The sequence below is a fragment of the Eulemur rufifrons genome, chromosome 9 (genome assembly GCF_041146395.1).
Source record: "Eulemur rufifrons isolate Redbay chromosome 9, OSU_ERuf_1, whole genome shotgun sequence".
Classification (NCBI taxonomy): domain Eukaryota; kingdom Metazoa; phylum Chordata; class Mammalia; order Primates; family Lemuridae; genus Eulemur; species Eulemur rufifrons.
In genome coordinates, this window is record NC_090991.1 from 8829510 (window position 1) to 8856398 (window position 26889).

At 49.5% G+C, this 26889-nt stretch overlaps 2 protein-coding genes and 3 non-coding genes across 9 annotated transcripts; 2 read left to right on the forward strand and 3 right to left on the reverse strand.

Annotated features, from left to right (window-relative positions):
• Positions 1 to 1880: 1880 nt before the first annotated feature.
• Positions 1881 to 1987, reverse strand: LOC138392698 (U6 spliceosomal RNA). The gene has a single exon (XR_011234984.1). It is a non-coding gene; the product is annotated as a U6 spliceosomal RNA (small nuclear RNA).
• A 621-nt stretch (positions 1988 to 2608) lies between these two features.
• On the reverse strand, positions 2609 to 2710 carry LOC138392732 (U6 spliceosomal RNA). The gene has a single exon (XR_011235015.1). It is a non-coding gene; the product is annotated as a U6 spliceosomal RNA (small nuclear RNA).
• Positions 2711 to 3301: 591 nt separating this feature from the next.
• LOC138392687 (U6 spliceosomal RNA) lies at positions 3302 to 3408 on the reverse strand. Its single transcript, XR_011234973.1, has one exon. It is a non-coding gene; the product is annotated as a U6 spliceosomal RNA (small nuclear RNA).
• A 10888-nt stretch (positions 3409 to 14296) lies between these two features.
• Positions 14297 to 22790, forward strand: TNFSF12 (TNF superfamily member 12). 2 transcript variants are annotated; one of them, XM_069482002.1, is made up of 7 exons: positions 14297 to 14523; positions 14682 to 14732; positions 15293 to 15368; positions 15986 to 16039; positions 16123 to 16158; positions 21705 to 21829; positions 22031 to 22790. In XM_069482002.1, the coding sequence occupies exons 1-7, from the start codon at positions 14365 to 14367 to the stop codon at positions 22280 to 22282; spliced, it is 753 nt and encodes a 250-aa protein (XP_069338103.1). In that variant the 5' UTR covers positions 14297 to 14364; the 3' UTR covers positions 22283 to 22790. The 2 variants fall into 2 exon arrangements, with proteins under 2 accessions (XP_069338103.1, XP_069338104.1); XM_069482003.1 differs by having other exon boundaries at positions 14685 to 14732.
• A 709-nt stretch (positions 22791 to 23499) lies between these two features.
• On the forward strand, positions 23500 to 26580 carry TNFSF13 (TNF superfamily member 13). Of its 4 annotated transcripts, XM_069482004.1 has the most exons (6): positions 23500 to 24214; positions 24543 to 24621; positions 24765 to 24812; positions 24971 to 25089; positions 25312 to 25450; positions 25685 to 26580. In XM_069482004.1, exons 1-6 carry the CDS (start codon positions 23957 to 23959, stop codon positions 25792 to 25794), a joined length of 753 nt encoding a protein of 250 aa, XP_069338105.1. In that variant the 5' UTR covers positions 23500 to 23956; the 3' UTR covers positions 25795 to 26580. The 4 variants fall into 4 exon arrangements, with proteins under 4 accessions (XP_069338105.1, XP_069338106.1, XP_069338107.1 ...); XM_069482005.1 differs by lacking the exon at positions 24765 to 24812; XM_069482006.1 differs by lacking the exon at positions 24543 to 24621 and having other exon boundaries at positions 24767 to 24812.
• The last annotated feature ends 309 nt before the right edge of the window (positions 26581 to 26889 follow it).

Sequence of the window (26889 nt, forward strand, 5' to 3'; positions counted from 1 at the left end):
TGGTAAATGCAAAGAGAGAGATTTACATTTCATTGTTGTCTGTTGGGCTCCTTTCAGATGTTTGTGAAAACAGAGTCCCTGCAGGGCGCCTGCCAGTTAGGGCGAGAAAGAGAGCTCAAGATTGATCTTTAGATATTTAGGAAATTAGGAGATTAGATATTTACCTGTTATTTCAGCAAGGCCGCCCCTTTCACCTCAGAGGACAAAGGGGAAGTGTCCCTTGGCCCCTTACACTACCAGAGGTATTGTTGGTGGGAGGTAGAGACTTCCACCCTCACAGAGGCTCCAAGGCCAGAGGTTCACTTTCCCGGCACCCCTTGCAGCTGATAGGGGGCCCATGACCCTGGCTGAGCCCGGGGTGGGGTGGGGGGTGGACTGCCCCCTCCAACTTTCGTTTGAGGGCTACTGGGGCAAATCCAGGAAGCAAGAAAAAGAGCTGCCATCCCAGGGACAGCAGCAGCCTCCAGCGTCCGGGGCCAGGAGTGCTGGCCATCCTGGCCATGAGTCTCTGTCCTGCAGGGCCTAAAGTAGCCGTGTCCTTACCAGACCAGATCTGCAGTGAGTTTTGGTCACTGTCCACGCTGCAGTTTCCTTGATCCAGCTTGTTTTCTGAGCCTGGTTATCCTGCTTCCTGGTGGTTCTGGGAGCTACCTATGGCCTTCCAATAAACCCCCTTTCTGCTTAAACCCACCAGGGATGGTTTTTGTTGATTTCAACTAAAAGCTCTAATGACTCAGCCACAGACAGGGGTGGAGGCAGAGGTAGAGGGCGTAAACCGTAACCCTAACCCTAAACCAAGCTCGATGACGCCTGCCTAGGCTTCAGGTCCAGACTCTGCCTAGGGGCTTTCACCAGCAGGGCCAGCAGGACCCCACCCAGTGGGATCAGATGCTGGGAAAACCTGTCCCACAGCAGAAGACCTCCCCAGGGGCAGCATTTCACCTGTCCCACACCTACAGGTTCAGAACTCTGTGTTTTAGCAAACCTTTCAGGTGACTCAGCTCCACCCTAAAGCTTGCCCTAGAGCTTCAAGGAGGATCCACTTGTAGCAGAAAAAGCAACAGACAGAAATTGAGGCCGGGCGTGGTGGCTCACGCCTGTAATCCTAGCACTCTGGGAGGCCTAGGCAGGAGGATCGCTTGAGCCCAGGAGTTTGAGGTTGCTGTGAGCAAGGATGATGCCAGGGCACTCTAGCCCAGGCAACAAAGTGAGACTCTGTCAAAAAAAAAAAAAAAAAAAATCTTATTTAGAGTTCTAACATTGATGACCTACCAAGCACATTATTCTGGGAAAAGGTACTTTCTCAGTGTTAGGGGTATGCTGGTCACAGGTCCTTACAGTTCTTTATTTTATTTTATTTTATTTTTTTGGAGACAGAGTCTCCCTCTGTTGCCCTGAGTAGAGAGTGCCGTGGTGTCAGCCTAGCTCACAGCAGCCTCAAATTCCTGGGCTCAAGGAATCCTCCTGCCTCAGCCTCCTGAGTAGTTGGGACTACAGGCATGCGCCACCATGCCCGGCTAATTTTTTCTATATATTTTTAGTTGTCCAGCTAATTTCTTTCTATTTTTAGTAGAGACAGGGGTCTCGCTCTTGCTCAGGATGGTCTCGAACTCCTGACCTGGAGGGTTCCTCCTGCCTCAGCCTCCTAGAGTGCTAGGATTACAGGCGTGAGCCACCACACTTGGCCCCTTACAGTTCTTTAAAAAATTATTTTATAAATGCACATTAGTATATGTTGAGTCGATAACTAATGGACTATTGTTGGAAGCACTGTGCACATAAGAGTTTCCTTCTAAAGTCAGGAGCATGGTAAATTATATATCATTGCTTAGTCTAACTGTTCTTTATAACAATATCGTATTTCTTTTCTTCTTTTTTTTTTTTTTGTGGAACGCTTCATGAATTTGCGTGTCATCCTTGCACAGGGGCCATCCTAATCTTCTCTGTATCGTTCCAATTTTAGTATATGTGCTGCTGAAGCGAGCACGTCTTTTCTCTTTTTTTTGAGTCAGGGTCTCCCTCTGTTGCCTGGGCTAGAGTGCAGTGCCGTCATCATAGCTCACTTTACCCTCTAAGTCCTGGGCTCAAACGATCCTCTTGCCTCAGCCTCCCAAGTAGGTGGGACTACAGGAATGCACCATCATGTCCAGCTGATTTTTTAGTTTTTGTAGAGACGGAGTCTGGCTATGTCGCCCAGGCTGGTCTCAATCCTCCTTGCCTCCGCCTCCCAAAGCACTAGGATTACAGGCGTGAACTATGTATGAGCTATGCCCAGCCTGATATCATATTCTAATACAAAAAAATTAACATTAAAATTAATATTAGATTGGTGACTTGAGCTGAATTGAAATGGAAATGCTTTCTGTTTACCATAAAGGTGACCATGGGTAGCTTTTTGGACTCAGTACAAAATAGTCCACAGAAGAAATAAAGGACATCATATGTAAAATGGGGATTGGGATTAAAAAAGAAAAAAAAGGAAATAAAGGACAATGTCTTATTCATCAATGATAAAGTCTCTCCAACTATCTAGGGAGCAACACTACATGGAGGACCCAAAAATCCCATTCAATTTTCATTATGAAGATAGAGGGAAAAAAAAATCAGGAAAAGTATATTCTTTCTTTTCTTTTTCTTTTAAAATTTAGGGGCCATGCTAATCTTCTCTGCACCATTCCAATTTTAGTATATGTGCTGCCGAAGCGAGCACTTTTTTTAAGTTTTTAAATTAGGTCTTTAAAAACTTTTTGGCCAGGCGCGGTGGCTCATGCCTGTAATTCTAGCACTCTGGGAGGCCGAGGCGGGTGGATCGCTTGAGGTCAGGAGTTCGAGACCAGCCTGAGCAAGAGTGAGACCTCGTCTCTACTAAAAATAGAAAGAAATTATATGGACAACTAAAATATATATATATACAAAAAATTAGCCGAGCATGGTGGCACATGCCTGTAGTCCCAGCTACTCGGGAGGCTGAGGCAGTAGGATCGAGTAAGTCCAGGAGTCTGAGGTTGCTGTGAGCTAGGCTGACGCCACGGCACTCACTCTAGCCCGGGCAACAAAGCAAGACTCTGTCTCCAAAAAAAAAAAAAAATGTTTGGATTAAAAAATACAGAACACAGTCGGGCGCAGTGGCTCACACCTGTAGTCAGTCCTACCACTCTGGGAGGCTGAGGCAGGAGGATCACTTGAGCCCAGGAGTTTGAGGTTGCTGTGAGCTAGGCAGACGCCACGGCACTCTAGCTTGGGCAACAAAGTGAGGCTCTGTCTCAAAAAAAAGAAAGAAGAAAAAGAAAACTTAAAAAATATATATACAGAACACTTCATGAATTTGTGTGTCATCCTTGCGCAGGGGCCATGCTAATCTTCTCTGTATCGTTCCAATTTTAGTGTATGTGTTGCCGAAGCGAGCACGTTGTAAAACATTTAATTACTTATTTACAATAGATGAGACATACATGTGGGCACGAGAGTGTATGGTGAGAATTCTCTCACTGATACCCAATTCCCCTTCCGCAGAGGAACCCACCGGTACCTGTTTCTGTGTTTGCAAACACAGGCTGTGCATACATGAGATATGATTTTGTATGTGCAAATATGTGTTCTGTATTTTTGTTTTTTTCACTTAATATATGTTAGAGCTTGTTCCTTCAATGGCTGCATGGGGGCATTAGGTTTTGTCCAGTATTTTTGTATCACAGACATTCTACAGTGAAGAAATACAAAGCTTTAAAGCGTACAGTGATATGACCCCAAAAGTCCACTCCAGCAGAATACCCGTCCCCTCAAGACCTGGTTTCTTTCTAGCCCATTTTCCATTTGAGACCCAGGGAACTGGGTGGCCCACTCAAGGTCTTGCCAAAGGCCAGAAGCCAGTGGAAACAGAATCTCGGTTTCCCATTTCCCAAGCCACCACTGGCCAAAGGGTTAACAGCTGTTGGCAGACATATTGTTTTTGTTTTTTATTGATTTGTGCGGTTGCATTTGACTTCCCCAAAGGGTCTGAGGCAGCTGCATTGAGGTGTCAGGACTTGTGTTTGCTTTTACCACCTTCCCTCCTGCCTGGAGGGAGGCCAGGTAGTCTGACCCGTCACAGCCAAGCCAGAACTGAGTCGAGCTGCAGCTCAGGACTAAGGCTCAGGGAGATGTCAAGGGCCAGGGGCCAAACCAGATCCATTATGTTAGTCATCAGGCCACGCACCATGTCACCAACACACCCAGGTGTGAGCTATGGGCCCAGCAGCCAGGCCCAGCAGAAGGTGTTAAATGCACACCCCTGGGAGCCTGGCCCCTCCTGACGCTTGGTACCTGCTCTGGGCTGAGTATGACCTTGAGGCAGATGGGAAATAGATTGAGAGCTGGGGATAAAGTAGAAAACTTGTGACCCAGGAAACTGTGAAATAGCAAAGAAGGCACAAAGGCAAAGCAGCAGATGAAGGTCAGGCTACCAGTTGCCCCCACAACCTTGCCATGCCCACCCTGCTCTCTCTCACCAAGCCCTACCCCGTCTTCAAGGAGGGTCCCCTTTCCCGTCCTCCAGCGGGATTGGACCGTGTAGGGAGACAGGAGGTCACTTTGGAGATCCAGGTGTGAATTCTGGTGCCTTCATTTCCAGGCTGCAGCATTTGAACAAAATCACTCATTCTTTTATGCAACATATATTTATTGTGCACCTACTATATGTAAGGCATTAGCCAGTTTCTAGGGAACACAGAAGAATAAGTCACAGTCCCTGCACCCATGAAGCTGACAACAGGAGAGTCAGATGAGTAGATAACATAGGACAGTGATGTGTTTGGGGTGAGGACAGGCAGTTATGGAGCACAGAGGGAGGCTCTAACCAGGGAGAGAAGGTCCAGGTAGAATCTCCTGGGAATTCCTTCAACAAATATATAAAGCGCCTGCTGTGGGCCAGGTATCATGCAAGGCACTGGAGAGACAATGGTCCCCAAGACAGACTTAGCCCCTGTGCTCTCGGAACTTCATGATACAGTGAAGGAGGAAAATAATAAATATAAATTGTGGTAATTGCAATGATGGAAACGCATACAGTGTTGGGATCAAGCATAGCACGAGGTGGGGGATACACATGCAGAATGGGGGAGGGGGAGGCAGAACTTTCTGGTGTTGGACCAGACTTAGAGGTGTCACTATGAATTTACTATATAATATTTACATATCCTATCTCTGCTCAAGGGCTTAGAAGTAGTCACATTTCCAGTAGTACTGAGTTTACCCAGTGCTCAGATCTTGGTTGTTAAAAACCTTTCTCCATGAAAGGGAACAGAGTTCCTTGAAGAAATGGCTTCTGATCCCAGGGCTGGTGCTGAGGAAGTTCAGGGTGTTCCTGGAGCATGTTATTATGAATGGAAAGAGAGAGGAGGGAAGGAAAGAGAGAAGGAGAGAGGGAGGAAGGAAGGGAGGGAGGAAGGGAGGAAGGGAGGGAGGGAGGGAGAAGGAGTGAATTCAATGGTTAATTATGTAATTTCTTTTTTTTTTTTTTTTTTTTTTGAGACAGAGTCTCACTTTGTTGCTGGGGCTAGAGTGCCATGGAGTCAGCCTAGCTCATAGCAACCTCAAACTCCTGAGTTTAAGCAATCCTTCTGCCTCAGCCTCCCGAGTAGCTGGGACTACAGGCATGCGCCACCATGCCCAGCTAATTTTTTCTATATATATTTTTAGTTGTCCAAATCATTTCTTTCTATTTTTAGTAGAGATGGGGTCTCGCTTTTGCTCAAGCTGGTCTCGAACTCCTGATCTCAAGCGATCCTCCCGCCTCGGCCTCCCAGAGTGCTAGGATTACAGGCATGAGCCACCACACCCGGCCTAATTATGTAATTTCTATATAAACTCTATTTGTGATACCAAGGTTGGTAAAATAATGAATGAGCCAGCTCTATACAGCACATTTATGTTCCTAAAATAACTAGTGAAAGAAACTAGAAGCCAGAGCGGTAGGAGGCCAAGGAAAGAGGGTTTCCCAATCAGAGTGGGAAACAATCCCAGAGGCTGCAAAGAGGTAAGATGAGGGCTCAGGTGTATCTCCTGGATTCAGTACCAGGAAGGCCTTTGGTGCTGACCCACTGTGTGCAGCCCATGTTCAGAGGGGTGCAGGGGAGAGGAGGACAGGACAGCCAGCAGTGGCTAGATGGTAGTTTAAGTCTGGGGAAGGTGAGGGTGGCAGGTAGGAATGCAAAGAGAAAGGGGCCCAGGACTGGGCCTTGAGTCGTTTTATTGATTGATTAAAGTTTAAATAAAGTTTACTAATTTTGACCAAAAGTGAGTGTGGCAGTGGCTTGGGGGTGGCACCCAATCCTTCCTTGGGTATTGGTTTGCCCAGAACTGTCCCGGTTTTAGCATGTAAATTTTTTTTTTTTTTTTTTTTTTTAAAGACAGAGTCTCACTCTGTTGCCCGGGCTAGAGTAAAGTTCTTCATCCTAGGAAACTCCTCAGTTCCAACAAACTCAGATGGTCTCTGTCCACTCACAGGCTGCGCCCCCATTGAATATTCATTAGTCACTGCCGGCCCAGGGAAATTAGACTATATTTATTCATTCAACAAACTTTTGTGGGCCCTGGAAATATAATGGCCAGCAAAGCATACACTCTCCCTACACTTCCAGACTACATGAAATTCCTTATGTGCATTTAAGTGATATTAACCAAACTGGGTCTCCAAGAAGAAAAACAAAAAGCAAAACAACAAAGCCTTATATTCCCATAGTATCATTGTAAAAAATTTGAAAAGTAAGAAAAGCATAAAAAGGCAGGAAAAAAATCATACTGGCAGATTTCCTTTCAGTATTTTTCCTACACATTTCCCAAGTCACTTCCCATCAGTGTCCTAAAAAATGCAAGTTAATTTTAACTTTGGCCGCAAACCAAGAACAAAAAGGTTAAGTGCATTGAATTAATTTTTCAAGCCAAAGTTAAAGGATCTGAGGATGATCTACTGTTTCCAAGGGTCCAATCCCTGTTTTTTTCCATCAGCAGGTGTGATCACAGGCTGGCCAAGTCGGGTAATGACTTTCTCTCTCCTTGGCAAGCCTTCCTGCTTCACAAATTTTTTCTTTTTACATGTTGAAATGCTGCATTCACCTGATAACAAAAATCAAGTGGAACAGAGGACATAACGATGAAAAACAACAGTGCCCCAACCCTTCCCATCTTATCCCACCCCACTCCCATGACCTCGAGGCAACCTCCTTAACGGTCTCTGTTTTTAGTTCTTCTGGAACTTACTTCTGAAATCCCAGCTAAAATGCTCATACTTCTATTTCTTTATATATCAACTTTAATTAATACCGATTTTCTAATAAAAAACATGAAGTGTTTAACTCACACTCCCTCTTCCTCTCCTCTTCCACTGGGATGACTGACTTTATATTATTTATATATATTTTTTATATATTAATTATTTTGGTTACATAAGTAAACCTGTTACTACATCTGCTTTTGACAGTGTCTCTGGCAAGAGATGCCAGCTTGTGATTCTTTTCTCTCCCCATGTCCACGTGCAACCTTTTCTCACCTTCACATTTACCAAAGTCAAGATTGTGACACTTGAGTCCAGGAATTCGAGGCTGCCATGAGCTATGATTGCCCCACTGTACTCCAGCCTGGATGGCACAGTGAGACCCTGTCTCTAGTCTTTGTTGCAACCACAATATTTTCTACAGCTTAACCCTAAAAGTTGAAATCCAATCGACAATACTTATATGAATATTGGTTAAGCTCAGGCCAAACAATGGGCTGGGATTACACTTTCTTTTCTATGAACCAAATCCCACAATCCCTGTGTCACTCCAAGAAGAATGTGTCAAGCAGTAAGGTCCTTAATTGATATTGTATCAGGCCGGGCGCGGTAGCTCACCCCTGTAATCCTAGCACTCTGGAAGGTCCAGGCGGGAGGATCGCTCGAGTTCGGGAGTTCGAGACCAGCCTGAGCAAGAGTGAGACCCTGTCTCTACTAAAAATAGAAAGAAATTAGCCAAACAACTAAAAATAGAAAAAATTAGCTGGGCATGGTGGCACATGCCTGTAGTCCCAGCTACTCGGGAGGCTGAGGCAGAAGGATTGCTTGAGCCCAGGAGTTTGAGGTTGCTGTGAGCTAGGATAACACCACGGCACTCTAGCCCGGGCAACAGAGTGAGACTCTGTCTCAAAAAAAAAAAAAAAAAAAATTGATATTGCATCAATTAACATAATCATGTCATATTATAGCTTGTTCTTCATTTAAATCATGAATGTATTCTTCAGTTTTGGAATTTTTCTAGAAATTCTAATTCCTTTTCTTTCTCCTTATACTCCTTACCTATGTTATATCTTTAATTTTTTTTCAAATTATCTTTCATACCATTTATTCAATTCAAGCTTCAGTTTTTCCGCCTCCTGCAATTAAAACTTTTTACTCCCTAGGCTTGTTCCACAGATGTCACCCTGGCACCTCCATTCACTAATCTTCTGAGTTAGAATCAACTGTTTCCTGAATATTATTTTGTCTTCTTGTTTGCTTGCTCCCACATTTTCTGAAATACGTCCTCTATTTTCTAGGAAAAGGTATGGGGAGGCCAACTTTGTGTGTTAGAATATGGCTTTATCTTGCCCTTACACTTCAAGATAGTTTGGCTGGATATAAAATTGTAGGTAGAAATTCTTTTCCTTCAAAACTGTGCAGACATTTCTCCATTCAGTCTTGTAGGATTTAGTGTTATTGATAAAAAGTTGGTAGTCATTTTGATTCTTGTTCCTTTAGAGATGAATTGTGTTTTCTCTTTAGAAACTTTTCAAATCTTCTCTTTATTCTTGAAATTCTGAAATTTCATGAGGAAGTGTCTCAGTATGGATGATTTTTCCTTCATTGTCTTGAGCACAATATAAATCCTTTCAGAATGAAGACATGGCTTTCAGTTCTGTAAATTATCTCTTATTTTTTCCTAAGGTATTTTCCTTCCCTTTGTTCTATTCATTCTCATTTTCTGGGATTCCTAATAATCATGTGGTCCTTCTAGATTGATCTTCTGCATTTATTACCTTTTCTCCCTGATTTTCATCTTTCTGTCCTCTTGTTCTATATTTTTGGAGTTTTTTAAATCCTTCTATTAAATATTTTACTTTTTTTTTTTTTTTTTGAGACAGAGTCTTGCTCTGGCACCCTAGCTGGAGTGCAGTAGCCTCATGATAGCTCACTGCAACCTCAAACTCCTGGGCTCAAGCGATCCCCTTGCCTCAGACTCCAGAGTAGCTGGGATTACAGGTGCATGCCACCACCACACCTGGCTAATTTTTCTATTTTTTGTAGAGACAGGATCTCACTCTTGCTCAGGCTGGTCTCAAGCAAACCTCCAGCCTCAGCCTCCCAAAGTGGTAGGATTATAGGCATAAGCACCTGGCCCTGAACATTGTACTTTTGCAATCACATTTTAGTCTCTGAGAAATATTTCTTGTTTTCTAATTGTTCCTTTTTCATATAACATCCAGTTCTTGTTTTATGGATGCTATGTCTTCTTGAATCTCTTGAATGTATATATTAGGTAGTTCTCTTTGTACCCTGAATTATCTCTGTTTCCTCCAGTTTTAGATTTTCTATTGGTTAATCTTGGTGTTTCCTTTACACACTGCGAGTCCTCCTCACACGCATGGTGATCGCTGGTAATCATGAGATTCAGAACACTCTACCCCAAACTAAGGCATCTTGGCATAGTGAGTATTTTAAGCTGAAGAAATCTGAGAAAATTACAGAAGCATGAAGTTCTCTCTGACCTTCTCCTGCCCTTTCCCCCTGAACCAGGTCATAAAAGCTAGAATTCCTTGCCCTTTTCCTGAAGCAGGTAATAAGAACCTCATGTGAGAGGTGCCCTTCCTATACCTGGAGGAAAGGGACATTTCTGTCTCCCGTGAATTTGGGTGGTGGAGGGCTGATGGTCACCTGTCAGACTGTGGGCTACCCCAACTGCTAGAATAAGGAACATTTCTTCTGGACTGCCAACATTTATACTAGAAGCCTGAACTTCCCTCAGAAAATGGATTCCATTTTTTTGGAGACAAGATGGCTGATATTTTATCAGAAGGAAAATGCCTTCTGGGTGAGGAAGGGAAGTGGGGTCACCAATTGTGCTGATGACCTGTCCTGTGGACCTTCAGTCAATGCCATGTTTCCAGTCCCTGCTGACCAAGGACATTGCCTCTCTTCAGCAGCTTAAGCAACCAGGCTTGGATGGCCCCCCTCTCCCCGCCATATTTGATCTCATTTCTTTTTGTATGTTCTACTTTTATTTCAGTGAGATCTAATGAAGAATTGGAGGCAAAGGAGTATGCCTGGCCTTGAATCAGAAATCCAGTTTTCTTTTCTAATTGTCCCACACAGTCACTACACAGATTGACAGAGGCCCATGGTGACGGCTCATTCATCAAGGTCAGTGGAAATCCAAGAACTCTTTACTGAATGTCAGGGTCATGTCTCAAACACAGGGTTTGCACCTTTATCTCAGAGTGCTGGTTTCAAGGGCCCTGACCTCAGAGCTGAGGAGAGAGCAGGTAAACTGAGGAAGGAAACTGAGTTACTTCAAGAAAGCACAAGCACTGCTTTTGTGTGGTGAGCCTTTTCCAGCTGGGGAACTGTCTGGCCACGTGAAGGAAAGGAGTTTATGGCATATATAGACCACCATGGCTGCAAAAACCAAAGCCTTCCTCAGCCTTGGCCCTGATAGAAGCTCAGGGCCAAACTCTCTCAAGACTGCACACAAACTCTCCTCAGCCTTACCTTTTAATTTTTAAAGTTAAACAAAAATATATTTATAGAGATGAGATCTCACTAAATTGCCCAGGCTGGCTTGAACTCCTGGCCTCAAGCGATCCTCCTGCCTGGGCCTCCCAGAATGCTGGGATTACAGTTGTGACCCATTGCACCCAGCCCAGCTTTCTTCATTTTTTCCCCTAGCTCAGACAACAGTCTGTGGTAGCAGTTTCCATCTCTCTCTCCTTGACTTCTAATTCTTGTCCAATGACCTCAGAAAATCCCTTTCTACTCCATCATCCCTTTCTTCATTTCATTTCTGTGAAGCAAATAACCCTAACCATATCTACTAAGCACAGAATAATGCCAGCGAAACCCTTGTATCGAGGAACAAAAGGAAAGTCACAAGTGTGAAGTAAAATGAAATTTGAGGCCGGGCGCGGTGGCTCACGCCTGTAATCCTAGCACTCTGGGAGGCCGAGGCGGGTGGATCGCTCAAGGTCAGGAGTTCGAGACTAGCCTGAGCAATGAGCGAGACCTCGTCTCTACTAAAAATAGAAAGAAATTATCTGGCCAACTAAAATATATATAGAAAAAAAAAAAAAATTAGCCGGGCATGGTGGCGCATGCCTGTAGTCCCAGCTACTCGGGAGGCTGAGGCAGTAGGATTGCTTAAGCCCAGGCGTTTGAGGTTGCTGTGAGCTAGGCTGACGCCACGGCACTCACTCTAGCCTGGGCAACAAAGCGACACTCTGTCTCAAAAAAAAAAAAAAAAAAAATGAAATTTGAATCAGTGCCATTAAGTTATATAGATCCTCGCAATGACCAGAATTCCTTCCAGGCTTTCCACCAAAGCCTCTTGTGTTTCTTTCTCTTCCGTGTATTAAACATCAACCACTAGAGTCCATTCGAGAAGTATTTATTGAGTGCTCCCTGTTTGCCACATACCATACTAGCTGCTGAATATAAGCAGATGAAAATACATATATGGTCCCTGTTTTCTTGGAGTTTTCAGTTGTCAACCAGTTCACTCAACCAACAAATGTTTTTTTTTTTTTGTTGTTGAGACAGAGTCTCACTTTGTTGCCCAGGCTAGAGTGAGTGCCGTGGCGTCAGCTTAGCTCACAGCAACCTCAGACTCCTCGGCTTAAGCGATCCTACTGTCTCAGCCTCCCGAGTAGCTGGGACTACAGGCATGCGCCACATGCCCGGCTAATTTTTTCTATATAGATTTTTAGTTGTCCATATAATGTCTTTCTATTTTTAGTAGAGACGGGGTCTCGCTCAGGCTGGTCTCAAACTCCTGACCTTGAGCGATCCACCCGCCTCGGCCTCCCAGAGTGCTAGGATTACAGGCGTGAGCCACCGCGCCCGGCCAACCAACAAATGTTGATTAAGTATCTTTTATGTCCAAGGCACTGCTGTAGGCTGAGAACTGAAACCACATACTCTTGACATAGTTTACTATCTACATGAACATGAGTATTCCATTATCTTCATTGCCATAACTATTATTTGAAATGAACTGAACGTTTCAAATTAACTTTATTTATTTTTACTTTATTTTATTTTTTTAAAAACAGGGTTTCACTCTGCTGCCCAGGATGGAGTGCAGTGGGGTGATCATAGCTCATTGCAGTCTTGAACTCCTGGACTCAAGGGATCCTTCCACCTCATCCTCCCAAGTAACTAGGATTACAGGCCCATGCCACGATGCCAGGCTAATGTTTTTATTTTTTGTAGATATGGAGTCCTGCTATGTTGCTCAGGCTGGTCTCAAACTCTTGGGCTCAAGGGATCCCCCCACTTTGGCTTCCCAAAGTGCTCAGATTACAGGCATGAGCCATGGCCCTCAAGTTAACTTTATTGTTTATTCTAGGAACTTCCTGAAAGATCTATCAACTCTTCAATAGAAAGGAGCAATGGACAGTTCGCATTTTTCAGACTTTCTGAAGATATTTACCTCAAAATCCTCCCTTTACATACATAATATGTATACTACTACATATACATATAGTAGTATATGAACTACTATAATGGTTCATCCTAAACTATTATAGTACGGCCCTTACCCAATCCTCATCAACCCCTGGCCCTACCCCAGCATTGAAAGCCAACCCCCCACAACCAGACTTCCAAGTCTCAATGGATATCATGGCCTTGCCCTTCTTCCCACGAGGTACAGTCAGACAGTCGAGGGGTGAACCACAAACTCAGCTTTGTCTTTTCAACAGGTTGTTCGAGTAATAGCTGAGAAGCTGACATTTCACAGGTGCTAGGGATATAACGGTGAATAAACGTCCTCATAGAGTTTACATTCTAGAGACGCAATAAGCAGGCAAACCAGGAAATATGAAATTTTATACAGTTGTACAATGTATTTGGGGAGGTGGACAACACCCAAGTAGCCAAGTATATCATTCCAAATTGTGATAACTAGGAAAGAAATAAAGTTCACCAGGGGAGAGAACGAGGGGAGTTGGGGGGGGGTCCTAATTTTAAAAGATGATCTGAAAAACTCTCCCTGAAGTGACCTAAATTGCAGGTGGAGGTGGCCTGAGTATTCTAGGTAAGGGGAATAACTTGTGTTGAGATCCTGAAGCAGAAAAGGCTGTTCAGCAGGTGACAGGACAGCAGCCACGGAGGGAAGGAGACCTGCCCGGCGGGAGGCTGGCCACATTCTTACCTTATCCAGAGACATCGCTTTACCCTGCCGTTTAATGATTACTCTCACACAATTGTTATTCTAACGCCTTCACTACAGACGTGCGGAAGCGAACATTATCGGTTCAAAGGACTTTTTGCGGACCTTGCTGTGTACGAAACTGTTTTCATGGCAAAAAGGGTCCAACTTTTCTTCCCCCAAATTCGTTTACAGGGCTCACGTTTGTTAGCTCTGCCTTGAGCTCCGTAAGCCCTACCATTAGCTGAAGTGGCGCCCGTGTTTCCAGAGAAGTACGTTCTGGGGACACACTGCCTGAGGACGCGCCCTGCGTCTGGCTTGCTCTCTCGAGCCGCAGGACGCTGCAGTTTCGATCAACTACCAATTGATTAGCTCAAAGAAGTGAAAACATAACCCATGTTAATAGACATCCTCAAGCTCTTTTCCAGTTACTTCCTGGAAAGTACTGTCTCTAGTTGCAGCTGATAAAGTCCAAACTGTCTACAGCGGAGGAGGAGGAGGGCGCCTGGGCCCTAACCGTGTAGACGGAGGGAACGACCCCGGCCCCGCACGGCCGAGTGCCGGGTTCCCTCGAGGGGGCTCCGGGGGCCTCGCAGCCTCATCGCCGCGCAGAGGCCCGGGTGGAGTTCCTGCTCGTTTCTGCTCTCGCTGCCTCTCGGGCGCCCTGCCTGCAGCGCCATCCCGGGCCCCGTCCCGCGGGGCCGCGGTCGCTGGGGCGCCTGGCGCTCTGAAGTCGGCTGCGCGCCCACCCAGTCCGCGCCGCGCTGCGCTAGGCGAGAGCAGAGTTTAATCACACACAAACAGCGTCCGGCTTCCTGTCCTCGTCCCCCTCCCGCCCCGTTTCCCTTGCCCCTCCCTCTCCCGAGCCCGGCCCGCCCGCCCGCTCCCCCTCCCCCGATCCCTCGGGTCCCGGGATGGGGGGGCGGTGAGGCAGGCACAGCCCCCCGCCCCCATGGCCGCCCGTCGGAGCCAGAGGCGGAGGGGGCGCCGGGGGGAGCCGGGCACCGCCCTGCTGGCCCCGCTCATGCTGGGCCTGGGCCTGGCGCTGGCCGGCCTTGGCCTCCTGCTGGCCGCGGTCAGCCTGGGGAGCCGGGCATCGCTGTCTGCTCAGGTGAGGCCCCGCTGCACGCCCCTCCCTGGGCACTTTAGGAGCAGAGACTGCAGAGGAGCCGCTGGGGGCCGGCTGGGCTGAGGGCAAGGGTACCGGAGGATGGGTGGAGGGTGAGGTGTCAGGTGGAGAAGGAGAGGGTGACGCTGCCTCCTTCCCAGCAGGAGCCTTCCCAGGGGGAGCTGGTGGCAGAGGAGGACCAGGACCCTCTGGTGAGTGGATGTGTGGGCGCTGTCTGCAGGCTGCTGGGCATGGGAAGTGTGCCAGTGTGCATGAAGGTGGTGCATGCATGGGTGTGTGTCGGGTGTGTGTGTGTGTGGGTGTTTGTGTGGGGAACAGAGGGTGACCAGTGACAACTTTGTGTAAGGGGGCTTGTGCTGGGCTAGTGCCATCTCAGTCCGAAGTGTTTGTTGGCTGTGGGTGACATGGGAGTGTGAGATATGTGAGTGGGGAAGAGGGATGCTGTTGTGTACAGGGTGTGTGCACGCCGACTGTGGGTGGGGCCGTGTGCAATGTGCCAACTGCGTGCAGGGTCTGTGTGGGTTCTGGGGGGTGGGGAAGGTGGGGCTGGTCTCAAGAATGGGGTGGGGACAGGGCCTGATCCCCAGCGCCTTGCTCGCCCCTTGGCCCCAGCCATACTTGATCAAGGGGGGTGATCTGTCCCTGAGACTTCTGTGCCTATTGCTGACTGGGGGCTCTGCTGATAGGCCCTGTGTGTCTCAGTTTATGTCTCTGGTTGTCCCTGGTTGAGCTCTGCCCTTAATTCCCCTAGGAACTGAATCCCCAGACAGAGGAAAGTCGGGATCCCGTGCCTTTCCTGAAACGATTAGTTCGGCCTCCCAGAAGTGGTGAGCATCCTGCTATCCCAACCTCAGGAATAACAGTAGCGTCAGTCTGCAGTGGTTTCTGGATTCATTACTGCTTGTGTTCATAACAGCCCCATAAAGTGGGCAGAGCAAAACCATTATCCTCACAGAGAAAGTGAGGCCCAGAGAGTGGAGGGAGGTCCAGAGACACGCAGCTAACCACTCCCACCTGGGGACTCTGGCCCTCCCTCTAAAGGGACATGCTTCTTCAGACCCTACTCCAAATATGAAATGGGGATGACCAGGAGTTAGGAGAACCCCTGGGGCCAAGGTAGGGGAGTCAGAGGCCTGGGCCCCAGTAGGCAAAGACAATGGGATGACCATACGGCCCTGTATCCAGGCTTTTTGTGGGACTGTCCTGGCGTGTACCCATTATTGCAGTGTGGTTATTAATGGCGTCCCGTTTTGCTCTCAGAAGTACCCCAGTTTGGATGATAAATTATATGTCACTCCACTTATGGAAGAAGATAAGGCCTGAGATTCTGAGGCCAGGAGTCTGGACAAGAATGAGGATGCCAGGGTCCCTGAGAGGGGAACAGGGCTGGGGGAGTGGCCCCAGAGGGGCCCATTTTGCTCATCTGTCTTTCCTTGATTCTCAGCACCCAAAGGCCGGAAAACACGGGCTCGCAGAGCAATTGCAGCCCACTATGAAGGTGGGTGATGGGTGAGCCATGCCCAGGGAGGAGGGGCAGCAGAGGGGCAGGGCAGGTGTCACTGATGCTTTCCTGTCTTACAGTTCACCCTCGACCCGGACAGGACGGAGCGCAGGCGGGTGAGACCCCATCCCCCACGCAGCACTGGCCTCCTGGGAAAGGGACCCCTCAAAACCTTTGGCTTACTACCCCCCTCCCTGCCTTCTGCCTTGGAACCCCAGAAGCCGGTTCATGAAGGTCCTCAGGGCTTGGTGCTCTCTGTGATCTAGGCAGGGACCCCGCCCCTCTCCAGAACCCAGGCCAGCTATCCCACCAAACCACTGCCCAGCTGTCTCCTTCAGCCCTCATTCTTCTCCAAGAAGCACCTTTGATTCTTCCCTCTCCTTTCCCCCATATTCCATGTGTCTTCCTGCCTTGATTATTTTTCCTCAAAATGTTTCCAGTGTCTGCTCATCTTTTCCATTTCTACCCCAGCCCCCTCCTCAACACTGTGACCTCAGAACCTCAAACCCAGCCTCTTGCTCCTTCTGCCTTCCACACTCCCCCACCCCTCCCCTGGGTCCCACCTATGCTGCCAAGCCCAGCCCACTACACTGCACTGTCATTATTGCATTGCCTCTCTGGTTGGCCCCCAGCCTCTCTGTGGTCTGGTCTCAAGCTCATTTCCCTGCACACCTTATTCGTTCTCCATGCATGCTGGGCTAACGCCTCTGCCCCCTCCCCCCTGTGTGCCTCTTTTGGGCTTCGCACATACCGTTCCCTTACCTGGAATGTCCTTCCACTGTGGTAGGCTGCGAGGCAAGACACGAGGGAGCTCAGCCTAGAGGGTTGGCAGCAGGAGTGGAGAGAAGTGGGTGGATTCAGCATGTGGCTTGAAGACTTGCTTGTGGGTTGCATGTGAAGGATAAGAGAAAGGAAGGAATCACAAATGACCTCCAGATTATTAACGTGAGTTTCTGGGAATAATGATGCCATTTCCTAAGATGGGGTTGACCAGGGAAGAAATAGGTTGGGAGGTGTGTAAAATAATTATTAACTTTGAGATGTCTAAAATAAACAATGATAAGAAGTAAATTCCACAGATAGATGGCTGGAAATGGGAAACTAGCTCAGGCTAGGCCAGGACGTATGAAGTCAGGAGTCTCGACCAGACGGATGGTATTTAAAGGCATTTAAAGCCACAGGATTGAGTGAGACACCAGGGGAAAGAAGGGCCCCACGAACAAAGTGCCGAAGTGCCGAGGCTCCTGGACATCTTGAAGTCGGCCAGAGGAGGGAAACCGGTAGAGGAGACTGAGAAGCAGCTGGAGAGAGAGGAAGAAACCCAGGGAGGGTGGTGTCCTGGACTCTAAAAGAAAGCACTGTTTCAAGAAGGAGGATGTGGCTGTCTGTGTTGAATGCAGCTGAGAGGTCACATGAGATGAGAACAGAGGAATGAGGCTGGGTTTGCTGACATAAAAGTCAACTGTTGACCTTAATGAGGGCGGTTTCAGTGGTGTCGTTAGGACGGAAGGCAGCGTGGATTGGGTTGAGAAGAAAATGGGAGCGAAGGAATCAGAGACAGGCTCAACCCTTTTCAGAAATTTCTCTGTAAGAAGGAGCAAAGAAATAAGTCGGTGCAGGGGGATGTGGATTGGGGAAAGATTTAGTCCTGTCAGGAATACTAATTCAATCTGTTGACATTTATTGAGTGTTTCCTTGGCGTAGGCACTGTGTCTAGCACTCATGTGTTTGGTCTTAGCTAATCCTCACTACAGCCCTAAAAGGAAGATGCCCTGATGACCTCCATTTCACAGATGGAGGTTACACAACTTGTCCAAGGTCGTGATGATGCTCAGTGTCGGAGCCAGGATTTGAACCCAGCTAGAGTGTGCCTGTGTACTGGATGTGGTCTGCATGAGAGGCAAGACTGCTGGTGCAGGGGTGAGGGGGACCTGCAGGGGCCACATCCAAGAAGGTGGGAAGGGATAGTTTCCAGAAGGAAGAGAGGACACATCTGCCATCATCACCAGAGGATCAGAGGAGAACATGAGAACTGATGGGTTTGCAGATTTGGGGGGGAGGGGAATGAGGGAGCCGCTGCCTGGTCACTTCCAAGCCCTCTGGAGAACTAGGGAGACAGGAGTAGGAGGTTTGAGGAGAGATGGTACAAAAATCCTCATCTTGGTGAGTACAAAAGCAAGCTTAGTGGGGAAAGTGGGATTGCCAGGCAGCATGGAATGTCCATGTGATGTCCGCGGTTGGAGACACATGACATCAGACAACACCTCCATGGTCCCAGGCACACCATGCCCTTTGGCCACAAGCAGCAGCCTTTGCTCAGGCTGGCTCCATGCCAGGAAGAACAGAGCAGAGCTTCTCTCCCCTCCCAACTCTTCATGCTGGAGCCAGCCTTCCTCTCCTTCATGTAGACCACTTATTTTGTCAGTTACCCAGACATTCATTCATTCACTGAGTCAACACACATCACTGAGAACCTGCTGTTTGCTAGGGCCAGGCTAGGCACCCACAGCGACCAATCCCCAGACCTATTCTCAAGGTGTCACTGTCTAGGAGAGGAAACAAGCATATACATTTGTAATTACAGTGTGATATGACAAGAACAATAATGGAAGTGGCCAAAGATCCATGGCAGCATGGGGGAAGACAGACAGCTATGTACTGTGGAATGAGGGACTCTCTCTCTGCGATGGCAGCTAGGCCTGGAGGTGTGAGTGTGAGATGGGCAAGGGGTCAAGGATGTTGCAGGGAGAAGGAGCCACTGGTACAAATGCCTTGGGTTTGCCAAGAGCATGATGAGCCTGGGGGATTGTGAATTCAGCATCTCAGAAGCAGAAAGTGCTAGAGGGACGAGGTGGGTGTGAGGCTGCAGAAGACAGAAGCTGGGCCACAGCGTGGGAGCCGTCCTGAAGTGAGCCATCGAAAGGAGTGAGGCAAGGTGAGGCCTGCTCACGTCTTCATTCTAGAAATATCTCTGTGGCTTTGTGTAGGGAATAAACTGGAGGAGGCTGAGACTAATCCCAGAGAGAAACCAGACGGAGCGAAATGGGACAGGGCTATTCAGGAGGCAGAATCGATAGGAACTGGCGAGCAATGAATGAAGTGGGTAAAGGAAAGGATGGCTTGGGCACCCAGGCATCCAAATGTGGAATACAGAAGGTAAGACAAGTTTGGGGTGAGAGGAGCCAGCTCGGTGAGCCAGACAGTGGAGGTAGCAGGATGAGGAAGGGGCTGGAGACTCGGGTCTGAACTCCCCAGGGTATAGGTGTGGTGCCCGCTAAGTGGGAATGAAAATGCCCGGCAAGCCAGGTGCAGTGGCTCACGCCCTAGCACTCTGGGAGGCCAAGGAGGGAGCATTGCTTCAGCTCAGGGGTTCAAGACCAGCTTGAGCAAGAATAAGACCCCATCTCTACTAAAAATAGAAAAATTAGCTGCGTGCCTATAGTCCCAGCTCCTTGGGAGGCTGAGGCAGGAGGATCGCTTGAGCTCCCGAGTTTGAAGTTGCTGTGAGCTAGGCTGATGCCACTGCACTCTACCCAAGGCACAGAGCAAGACTCTATCTCAAAAAACAAAGAAACAAAAAAAAAAAAAAAAAGAAAGAAAGAGAAAAATGCCCAGCAAGAGTTATAGTTACTTTTTACTTGAAAAAGTGACAAGGGCAGAGCCTGTGGCTGGCAGAGGAAGGGGGCTGGGGAAGAGAACTAACTGCCCAAGTCCCTGTGAGCCAGCCAGGGAGGACCCAAAGGAGGAGGGAGCTGCCAGCCATGGCCACTGTGTTCTCTCAGTCCTCCTGCCTGGGCTTACTGGGCCCCCACTGAGGCCAAGCCCAGCTCCAGGTGCCGAGGCCACAGTGGAGAACAAGCCAACATAAGACCATCATCCTTTCATTCTTACTCTCTCTCATTCTTACTCTCTCGCAAGGGGCAGTCAGACCCCAAATGAACACATAGATAAATAAACAAGATAATTTCTCGTGTTAGTGACTGCTATGAAAGAAACAGGATGGTGTGAAGAGATTAGTGCAGGCAGGGCTGGGGCTGGTGATTTTAAACTGGGTGGCCCAGGAAGAGGAAGCCAGGGCAGGGACCCTGGGAGGAGTGTTCTGGGGAGCCAGCCTGTGAGATGACAGTGGCAAGGGAGGCAGGGTGCACAGGGGAGGAGCTGGGATGCCACCTGACACCCTGCTCTATTGTTTCATTATTCCTGTTCTTTTCACTTTGCAATTACCCTAGCTCTAGGGTTTGGGTTTGTTTTTTTTAATGACAGCTTTATTGAGACAATAATTCACATACCATACAATATACTCGTTTAAAGTGTACAATTCAATAGCTTTTAATATATTCACAGACTTGTGTAATCATAAATCACTATGGTGATTTTAGAACATTTTCATTACCTCAAAAAGAAACTCCATACCCTTTAGCCATCACTCCTATTCCTGCCATTGCCCAGCCCTAAGCAACCAATAATCTACTTTCTGTTTCTATTTGCCGATTTGGACATTTCATATAAATGGGATCATACAATGTATTATATGAGCATATTTTCAAGGTTCATGCCACGTTGTAGCATGCATCAGTACTTCATTCCTTTTTTATGGCCAAATAATATTCCATTGTGTGGATATGCCACATTTCGTTTATCCATTCATCAGTTGATGGACATTTGGGTGTCATTATATTATTTTTAATTTTAATAATTCAAGTAATGTATGTATACATTTTCAACATAAAAGAAGCAAACAGAAGCTGGGCTCAGTGGCTCACGCCTGTATCTCTAGCACTTTGGGAGGCCAAGGTGGGAGGATTGCTTGAGCTTAGGAGCTCGAGACCAGCCAGAGGAAGAGCGAGACCCTGTCTCTACTGAAAATAGAAAAATCAGCCGGGTGTGGTGGTGTGCACCTGTAGTCCCAGCTACTCGGGAGGCTGAGGCAGGAGAATTGCTTGAGCCAAGGAGTTTGAGGTTGCTGTGAACTAGGCCGATGTCATGGCACTCTAGCCCAGGTGACAGAGCAAGACTCTGTCTCAAAAAAAAAAAAAAAAAAAAAGCTAACAGGCTGGGCATGGTGGCTCATGCCTATAATCCCAGTACTTTAGGAGACTGAAGTAGAAGGATTGCTTGAGGCCAGGAGTTTGAGACTAGCCTGAGCAACATAGCGAGACCTCATCTCTACAAAAAAATATAAAAATTAGCTGGGCGTGGTGGCATGAACCTGTCGTCCCAGCTACTCAGGAGGCTGAGGCAGGAGGACCACTTGAGCCCAGGAGTCTGAGGTTGCAGTTAGCTATGATGACATCACTGCACTCCAGCCTGGGCAACAGAACAAGATCCCTTCTCAAAAAGAAAAAAAAAAAGGAAAAGAAACAATATAGACACAGATAAAATAAGCTATAACAGCCCCCACGTCTCCTTCAATCCTACTCTTCTCCCCAGAAATGACCACCGGTTACAGTTTGCTCTGACTCCTGCTGGTCACATAAGTCAGATTTCTTTACATAATCCGTTACACTATGGGCCCCACAGGGATGGCTTCTCTGTTGCCCTGGGTGATCTATGTATCTTCTGGGTAAGGTGGGCCCCAAAGGTTAATACCCTCAACAGATCCCTGAGAAGCATGGGGAGTCTGGAAAAGGACTTTTCCTTATCTCTGAACATCCATGTTCAGGTGTGGATGGGACAGTGAGTGGCTGGGAGGAAGCCAAAATCAACAGCTCCAGCCCTCTGCGCTATGACCGCCAGGTCGGGGAATTCATAGTCACCCGGGCTGGCCTCTACTACCTGTACTGTCAGGTAAGCCCCACCTGGCTCCATTCGTAAAGCAGGAATCAGGGGAGAAGGGTTTGTTTAGGGGGAGAATGGGGGACAAGCGGAAGGCTGGGGAGGGAGAGCTTGGGGTTTGGGTGGGATGGGATGCCAGCGTCTCTAAGGAAATTTGAAACTGGGGCAAGGGCAAGCGGAGGCCTGGACGCTATCTGCCCTCCTTCACCCCAGGTGCACTTTGATGAGGGAAAGGCTGTCTACCTGAAGCTGGACTTGCTGGTGGATGACATGCTGGCCCTGCGCTGCCTGGAGGAGTTCTCGGCCACAGCAGCGAGTTCCCTGGGGCCCCAGCTTCGCCTCTGCCAGGTGTCTGGGCTGTTGCCCCTGAGGCCAGGGTCCTCCCTGCGGATTCGCACCCTGCCCTGGGCCCATCTCAAGGCTGCCCCCTTCCTCACCTACTTCGGACTCTTCCAAGTTCACTGAGGGGCCCTGGTCTCCAGGCAGATGTCCCAGGCTGCTGGCTCCCCACAAGAGCTCTCAGAGCACCCTGGTCCCTTCTGCCCCACCCTCAGCTGCTCCTGGCTCCTGGCCTGCCCCTGCCTCTGCCGCCTGTCAGGGTTTGTTCACGTTTTCCCTCCCACAGAAATACAGCATTCCCTTTCTCCCTTACAACGCCCCCACCTCCCACTCTCCGCCTCACCAACTCCCAAACCCCTGATCTTCGGAGGCCTCTATTTATCCCAACTCCCCCGGCCACAGCCCCCCAGGACACTGTGTTTGCTGTACTCTGTGGGCAAGGATGGGTCCTGAAGACCCTGCTTCAGGCACTAGGAGGGGCTGCACCTGGTGGCAGGAAGCAGAAGAGGCTGGGCCTAGGCCAGGAGTTACCAGATGTGAGGGGTGAGAGATGAGGACAAGCTCTTCCCTTGAGAATTCCCTGTGGATTTTTAAAACAGATATTATTTTTAATATTATTGTGACAAAATGTTGATAAGTGGATATTAAAGAGAATAAGTCATGGTCTCTCTCTTTATTGTGGTTCAGGGGACATTCCAGGGTAGCTGAGAGCCATGGGAAGAGGGTCTGGGCATTGGGCAGTGGGGCGCAGGACAGCTGGAATTCCAGGCTGCTGTTCAGGCTTGGAAGTGGGCCCTACCTGCCTGCAACCCCAGGTGTGAGCAGAGTAGAAAGGCGCACCGCCCAGGAGAAAAATCAATCCTGTGCCCAAGGTACAGCACAAGCGGCCTCATTTCCCTAAGAGGCGGACTTCCTCCTGTGGGGGAATCCCTGGCTGGGAGGGGCAGGGGCCCTTCCTCTTAGTGGCCTTGGGACATTCAGCAGGTGCTGGCACAGGCCCTGGTTGGAAGGTGGGTGGGGGAAGGCCCGGAGGGGGCTCAAAGTCAGTAGGCTCACGGGAGCCTGGGCCCCTGGGTGCTGAGAGGACCCCTACAGTGGCTGGGGGGCCTGGGGTTGCCTCTTTGTCTCTTTGTCCAGAGCCTTATGTAAGAGCTTTTCTCGGGAAACAGGAAGTCCTGCTTGCCAAGTTCAGCACAGGGAGTAGTGCAGGCCTTATTCCAACAAATCGGCCCAGCCTTCACCCCAGAACTCAGCCAGCTTTTTGCTTCCGTGCCCCCGTTCTCCCCACCGACCCCGCCCCTCCTTCCCCACCTTCAGTCACCCCTAGCAAACTGCCCCAGAGCCCTGCTGTGCCTAAGCCAGAGGGCTCACCCTCACCCTGGCCCTGGACACTGCCCAGCCTGGCCCCCTATCCAGCTCCTGGCACCATGCCCCGTAGCCAGCCAACCTTCCCTCCCCCAACTCTGGGGCTGCCCCAGGGTTCCTGCGCACTGGCCGCTCCTCCTGGGTGTCACTGGCAGCCCTGTCCTTCCTAGAGGGACTGGAACCTAATTCTCCTGAGGCTGGGGAGGGTAAAGGGGTCTCAAGGCAACACTAGCCCCACAACGGAGTGCCAGGGGCACTTATAGTACCCCTAGCTTGCTTTCCTCCTCCCTCCTTTTTATTCTCAAGTTCCTTTTTATTTCTCCCTTGCGTAACACCCTTCTTCCCTTCTGCACCACTGCCCTCACCCCTACCCTCCCCGCCATCTCCTTGCCATCCCACTCCTGAGGCCACAGCTGTTGGTGGGATCCCCAGCTCATGCCAGCCTCATCTCCTTTCTTGCTAGCCCCTAAAGGGCCCCCAGGCGACATGGGGGGCCCGGTCCGAGAGCCGGCACTCTCGGTTGCCCTCTGGTTGAGTTGGGGGGCGGCTCTGGGAGCTGTGGCTTGTGCCATAGCTCTGCTGACCCAACAAACAGAGCTGCAAAGCCTAAGGAGAGAGGTGAGCCGGCTGCAGAGGAGCGGAGGGCCCTCCCAGAAGGGGGAAGGGTATCCCTGGCAGAGCCTCCGGGAGCAGGTGAGCAAGGGGAGAAGGGTGTCTGGGAGAGAAGGATGGGTGGCAGGGGGGTCTCTGGGCTTCCTGGTCTGCAAAGTTTCAAGGGGGTGCAAGAAAGGGTCTCAGGTTTGGAAGTCAAGGGAGTGGCCATTCCAAGAAAGAAAACTGTTAAAGGTTAATGCTTCTTCTACCTAACAGATCCTGGAGGGCAGCCAGCACCCAGACTCAGGGTGCTGGGGAAAGGTGCATGAGAGATCTGAGGCATTCACGGGGCTGGGGAGAGCTGGCTAGGAAGGCTGTCTGGGACCCTTGCATCCTAGTCTAACCCTGATCCTCTTTCCATGAGCAGAGCCCTGATGCCCTGGAAGCCTGGGAGAATGGGGAGAGATCCCGGAGAAGGAGAGCTGTGCTCACCCAGAAACAGAAGAGTGAGGCCTCCAGGGTGCAGCAGGGGTGGGAAGTGATCAAGCAGCATGAGAACTGTCAGCCCCAGCCAGGGTGAGGGTGGAGGCTGACGACAGGGCAACTGGGGTAGGTGGACGCTGCTGAGATTCCCTCCTTCTCTCCTCAGAGAAGCGCTCAGTTCTGCACCTTGTTCCTATTAACATCACCTCCAAGGGTAGGCACTATTTTAAATAATGGCTTTTTGGGAGGGGCAAGAACTAGGACCTTGGGGCTGGCACATGGGCCCAAGAGAATTGTATGGGTGAAAAGGGGAGAGCCGATATGCATCTGAGAGTGCAAAGAAATCCTGACCACCACACCCCTTGCCTCCAGAGGACTCTGACATGACAGAGGTGATGTGGCAACCAGCTCTTAAGCGTGGGAGAGGCCTGGAGGCTCAAGGATACGTTGTGCGAGTCTGGGAAACTGGAGTTTATCTGCTCTATAGCCAGGTAACCCCAGCCATAGCCTGAGCTTCCTGTGGGGCCCCAGAGACTGGCTTGTCGCTGTTTTCTCAGAGTCTGTACGTCCTGCTTCTGAGCGTTCCTGATCACTCTGTTCCCATCAAACTTAGAAGACCCTTCTTAGTTCCCTGGCTCCCTTGTCAGGGACCGAGGCCTCCCAGGATTGAGCCATGCCATCCTGTTTCCTTCAACATCTCCCTTCCCTGCCAGGTCCTGTTTCATGACGTGACTTTCACCATGGGTCAGGTGGTGTCTCGGGAAGGCCAGGGACAGCAGGAGACCCTATTCCGATGTATACGAAGTATGCCCTCCAACCCAGACCGGGCCTACAATAGCTGCTATAGTGCAGGTGAGAGCCATGCAGGCAGCAGAGGGGGGACATGAGGAGAGCAGGACATCGCAGACCTGGGGGCAGCAGTGCCATGACAGTGGTTGGAAGCCTGCCTATAGACTTAGATCTGAGGAATGAAGCACAGAATACCTGGGTTGTCCTTACAGGAGGCAGAGAAAAGGTGGAGCTGGAGAATGTGGGGTATCTGGCTGGCTGTGCTTCACTGAGGATCTATTTTCTCCCTTTTCTCAGGTGTCTTCCATTTACACCAAGGGGACATTCTGAGTGTCACAATTCCCCGGGCAAGGGCGAAACTTAGCCTCTCTCCACATGGAACCTTCCTGGGGTTTGTGAAACTGTGAAACTCTTATTGTGTTATAAAAGGTGGTTCTGAGCTTGGAAGAGTGGGGTGGGTACGTATTGTAGACAGCCACGAGCTGACGAGACAAAGGACAGGGAGGGGGCAGGAACAGAAGCCTCTTCCTGGGTTTGACTTCATGACTCTTTGTTCCTCCCTTTTCCCTTTCTACTCCCACCCTCCACACTTTGATTCCATGGATATCTTGCTTCTGTTCCCCGTCCTGCCCCAAATTCTTGTGTGTGTGCTTGCGGAGTGGGGGGGGGGGGGGGGTGTTGCCAGGCATTGTCCAGGCCTGCCGTAGGGCCACTGGAATGCATCCAGAACAGCACCACCATCTAGCGGCAGTTTGAGGGAATCATCCCGACTACTGGCAGAAGTCCACGAAGCCTCCCTCCGCTAGGGAAAACCCCTGGTTTCCCATGCCACACCTCTCTCCAGGTACCCTCTGCCTCTTTACCCCGCTAGAAGTCTCCTTCTCACTTCCCTCTCTCCATCTATTGGGGCCCAGTTTCCATCACTATCTCCAGAGGTTTGTCTATTATGTGCCAGTCTGCAGGGGGCTCCCGACGACGACGACGACGACGGTCCCTTTAGGGTCCCAAGGTTTGCCTTTCATGCTCTCCATTTCCCGGCGTGTACAGGTCACCTCAAGCCCCTCCAGGCTAGGACTGACCTCCAGGGACCCTTGGATGAATCGTATGCCCTGGTGTTGGTCTTGCCTCATTCCTCTGACCTCTTCTTTCTGCTCAAGCCCTGCTTAAAGTTAAATAAAAGATAATGAATGATACCCCGGCTCCATTGCCCCCACTGTCTCGCTTCAACGCCGTCCCTGTACCGGGATCTCCCTGTCCTCCTGGCTCCCCTTTACTTTAGAGAGCCCCACCGGACCAAGGCACTGGGGGGGGGCCACCAGGCAAAGGCCCACGAGCGCGGAGACCATAGGGCTACGCCGCGGAGGCGAGAGGAGACACGCAGGCGCACCAGGGCGCGGCCAGGTCAGCTGATATGCGCAGGCGCAGCCCTGCGAAGCGCTCAGGGCAGGACCGCCCCGTGGCGCCTACGTTCTTGGGTAGGCAAGACAGGGCGCGTGGTAGCC

Coding starts and splice junctions, on each gene's coding strand:
- TNFSF12 (XM_069482002.1), top strand. CDS start 14,365: ATGGCCGCCCGTCGGAGCCAGAGGCGGAGGGGGCGCCGGGGGGAGCCG. Junction 15,369..15,985: donor AGTTCGGCCTCCCAGAAGTG/GTGAGCATCCTG, acceptor CTTGATTCTCAG/CACCCAAAGGCCGGAAAACA. Junction 16,159..21,704: donor ACAGGACGGAGCGCAGGCGG/GTGAGACCCCAT, acceptor ATCCATGTTCAG/GTGTGGATGGGACAGTGAGT.
- TNFSF13 (XM_069482004.1), top strand. CDS start 23,957: ATGCCAGCCTCATCTCCTTTCTTGCTAGCCCCTAAAGGGCCCCCAGGC. Junction 25,090..25,311: donor TTTATCTGCTCTATAGCCAG/GTAACCCCAGCC, acceptor CTTCCCTGCCAG/GTCCTGTTTCATGACGTGAC. Junction 25,451..25,684: donor CAATAGCTGCTATAGTGCAG/GTGAGAGCCATG, acceptor CCCTTTTCTCAG/GTGTCTTCCATTTACACCAA.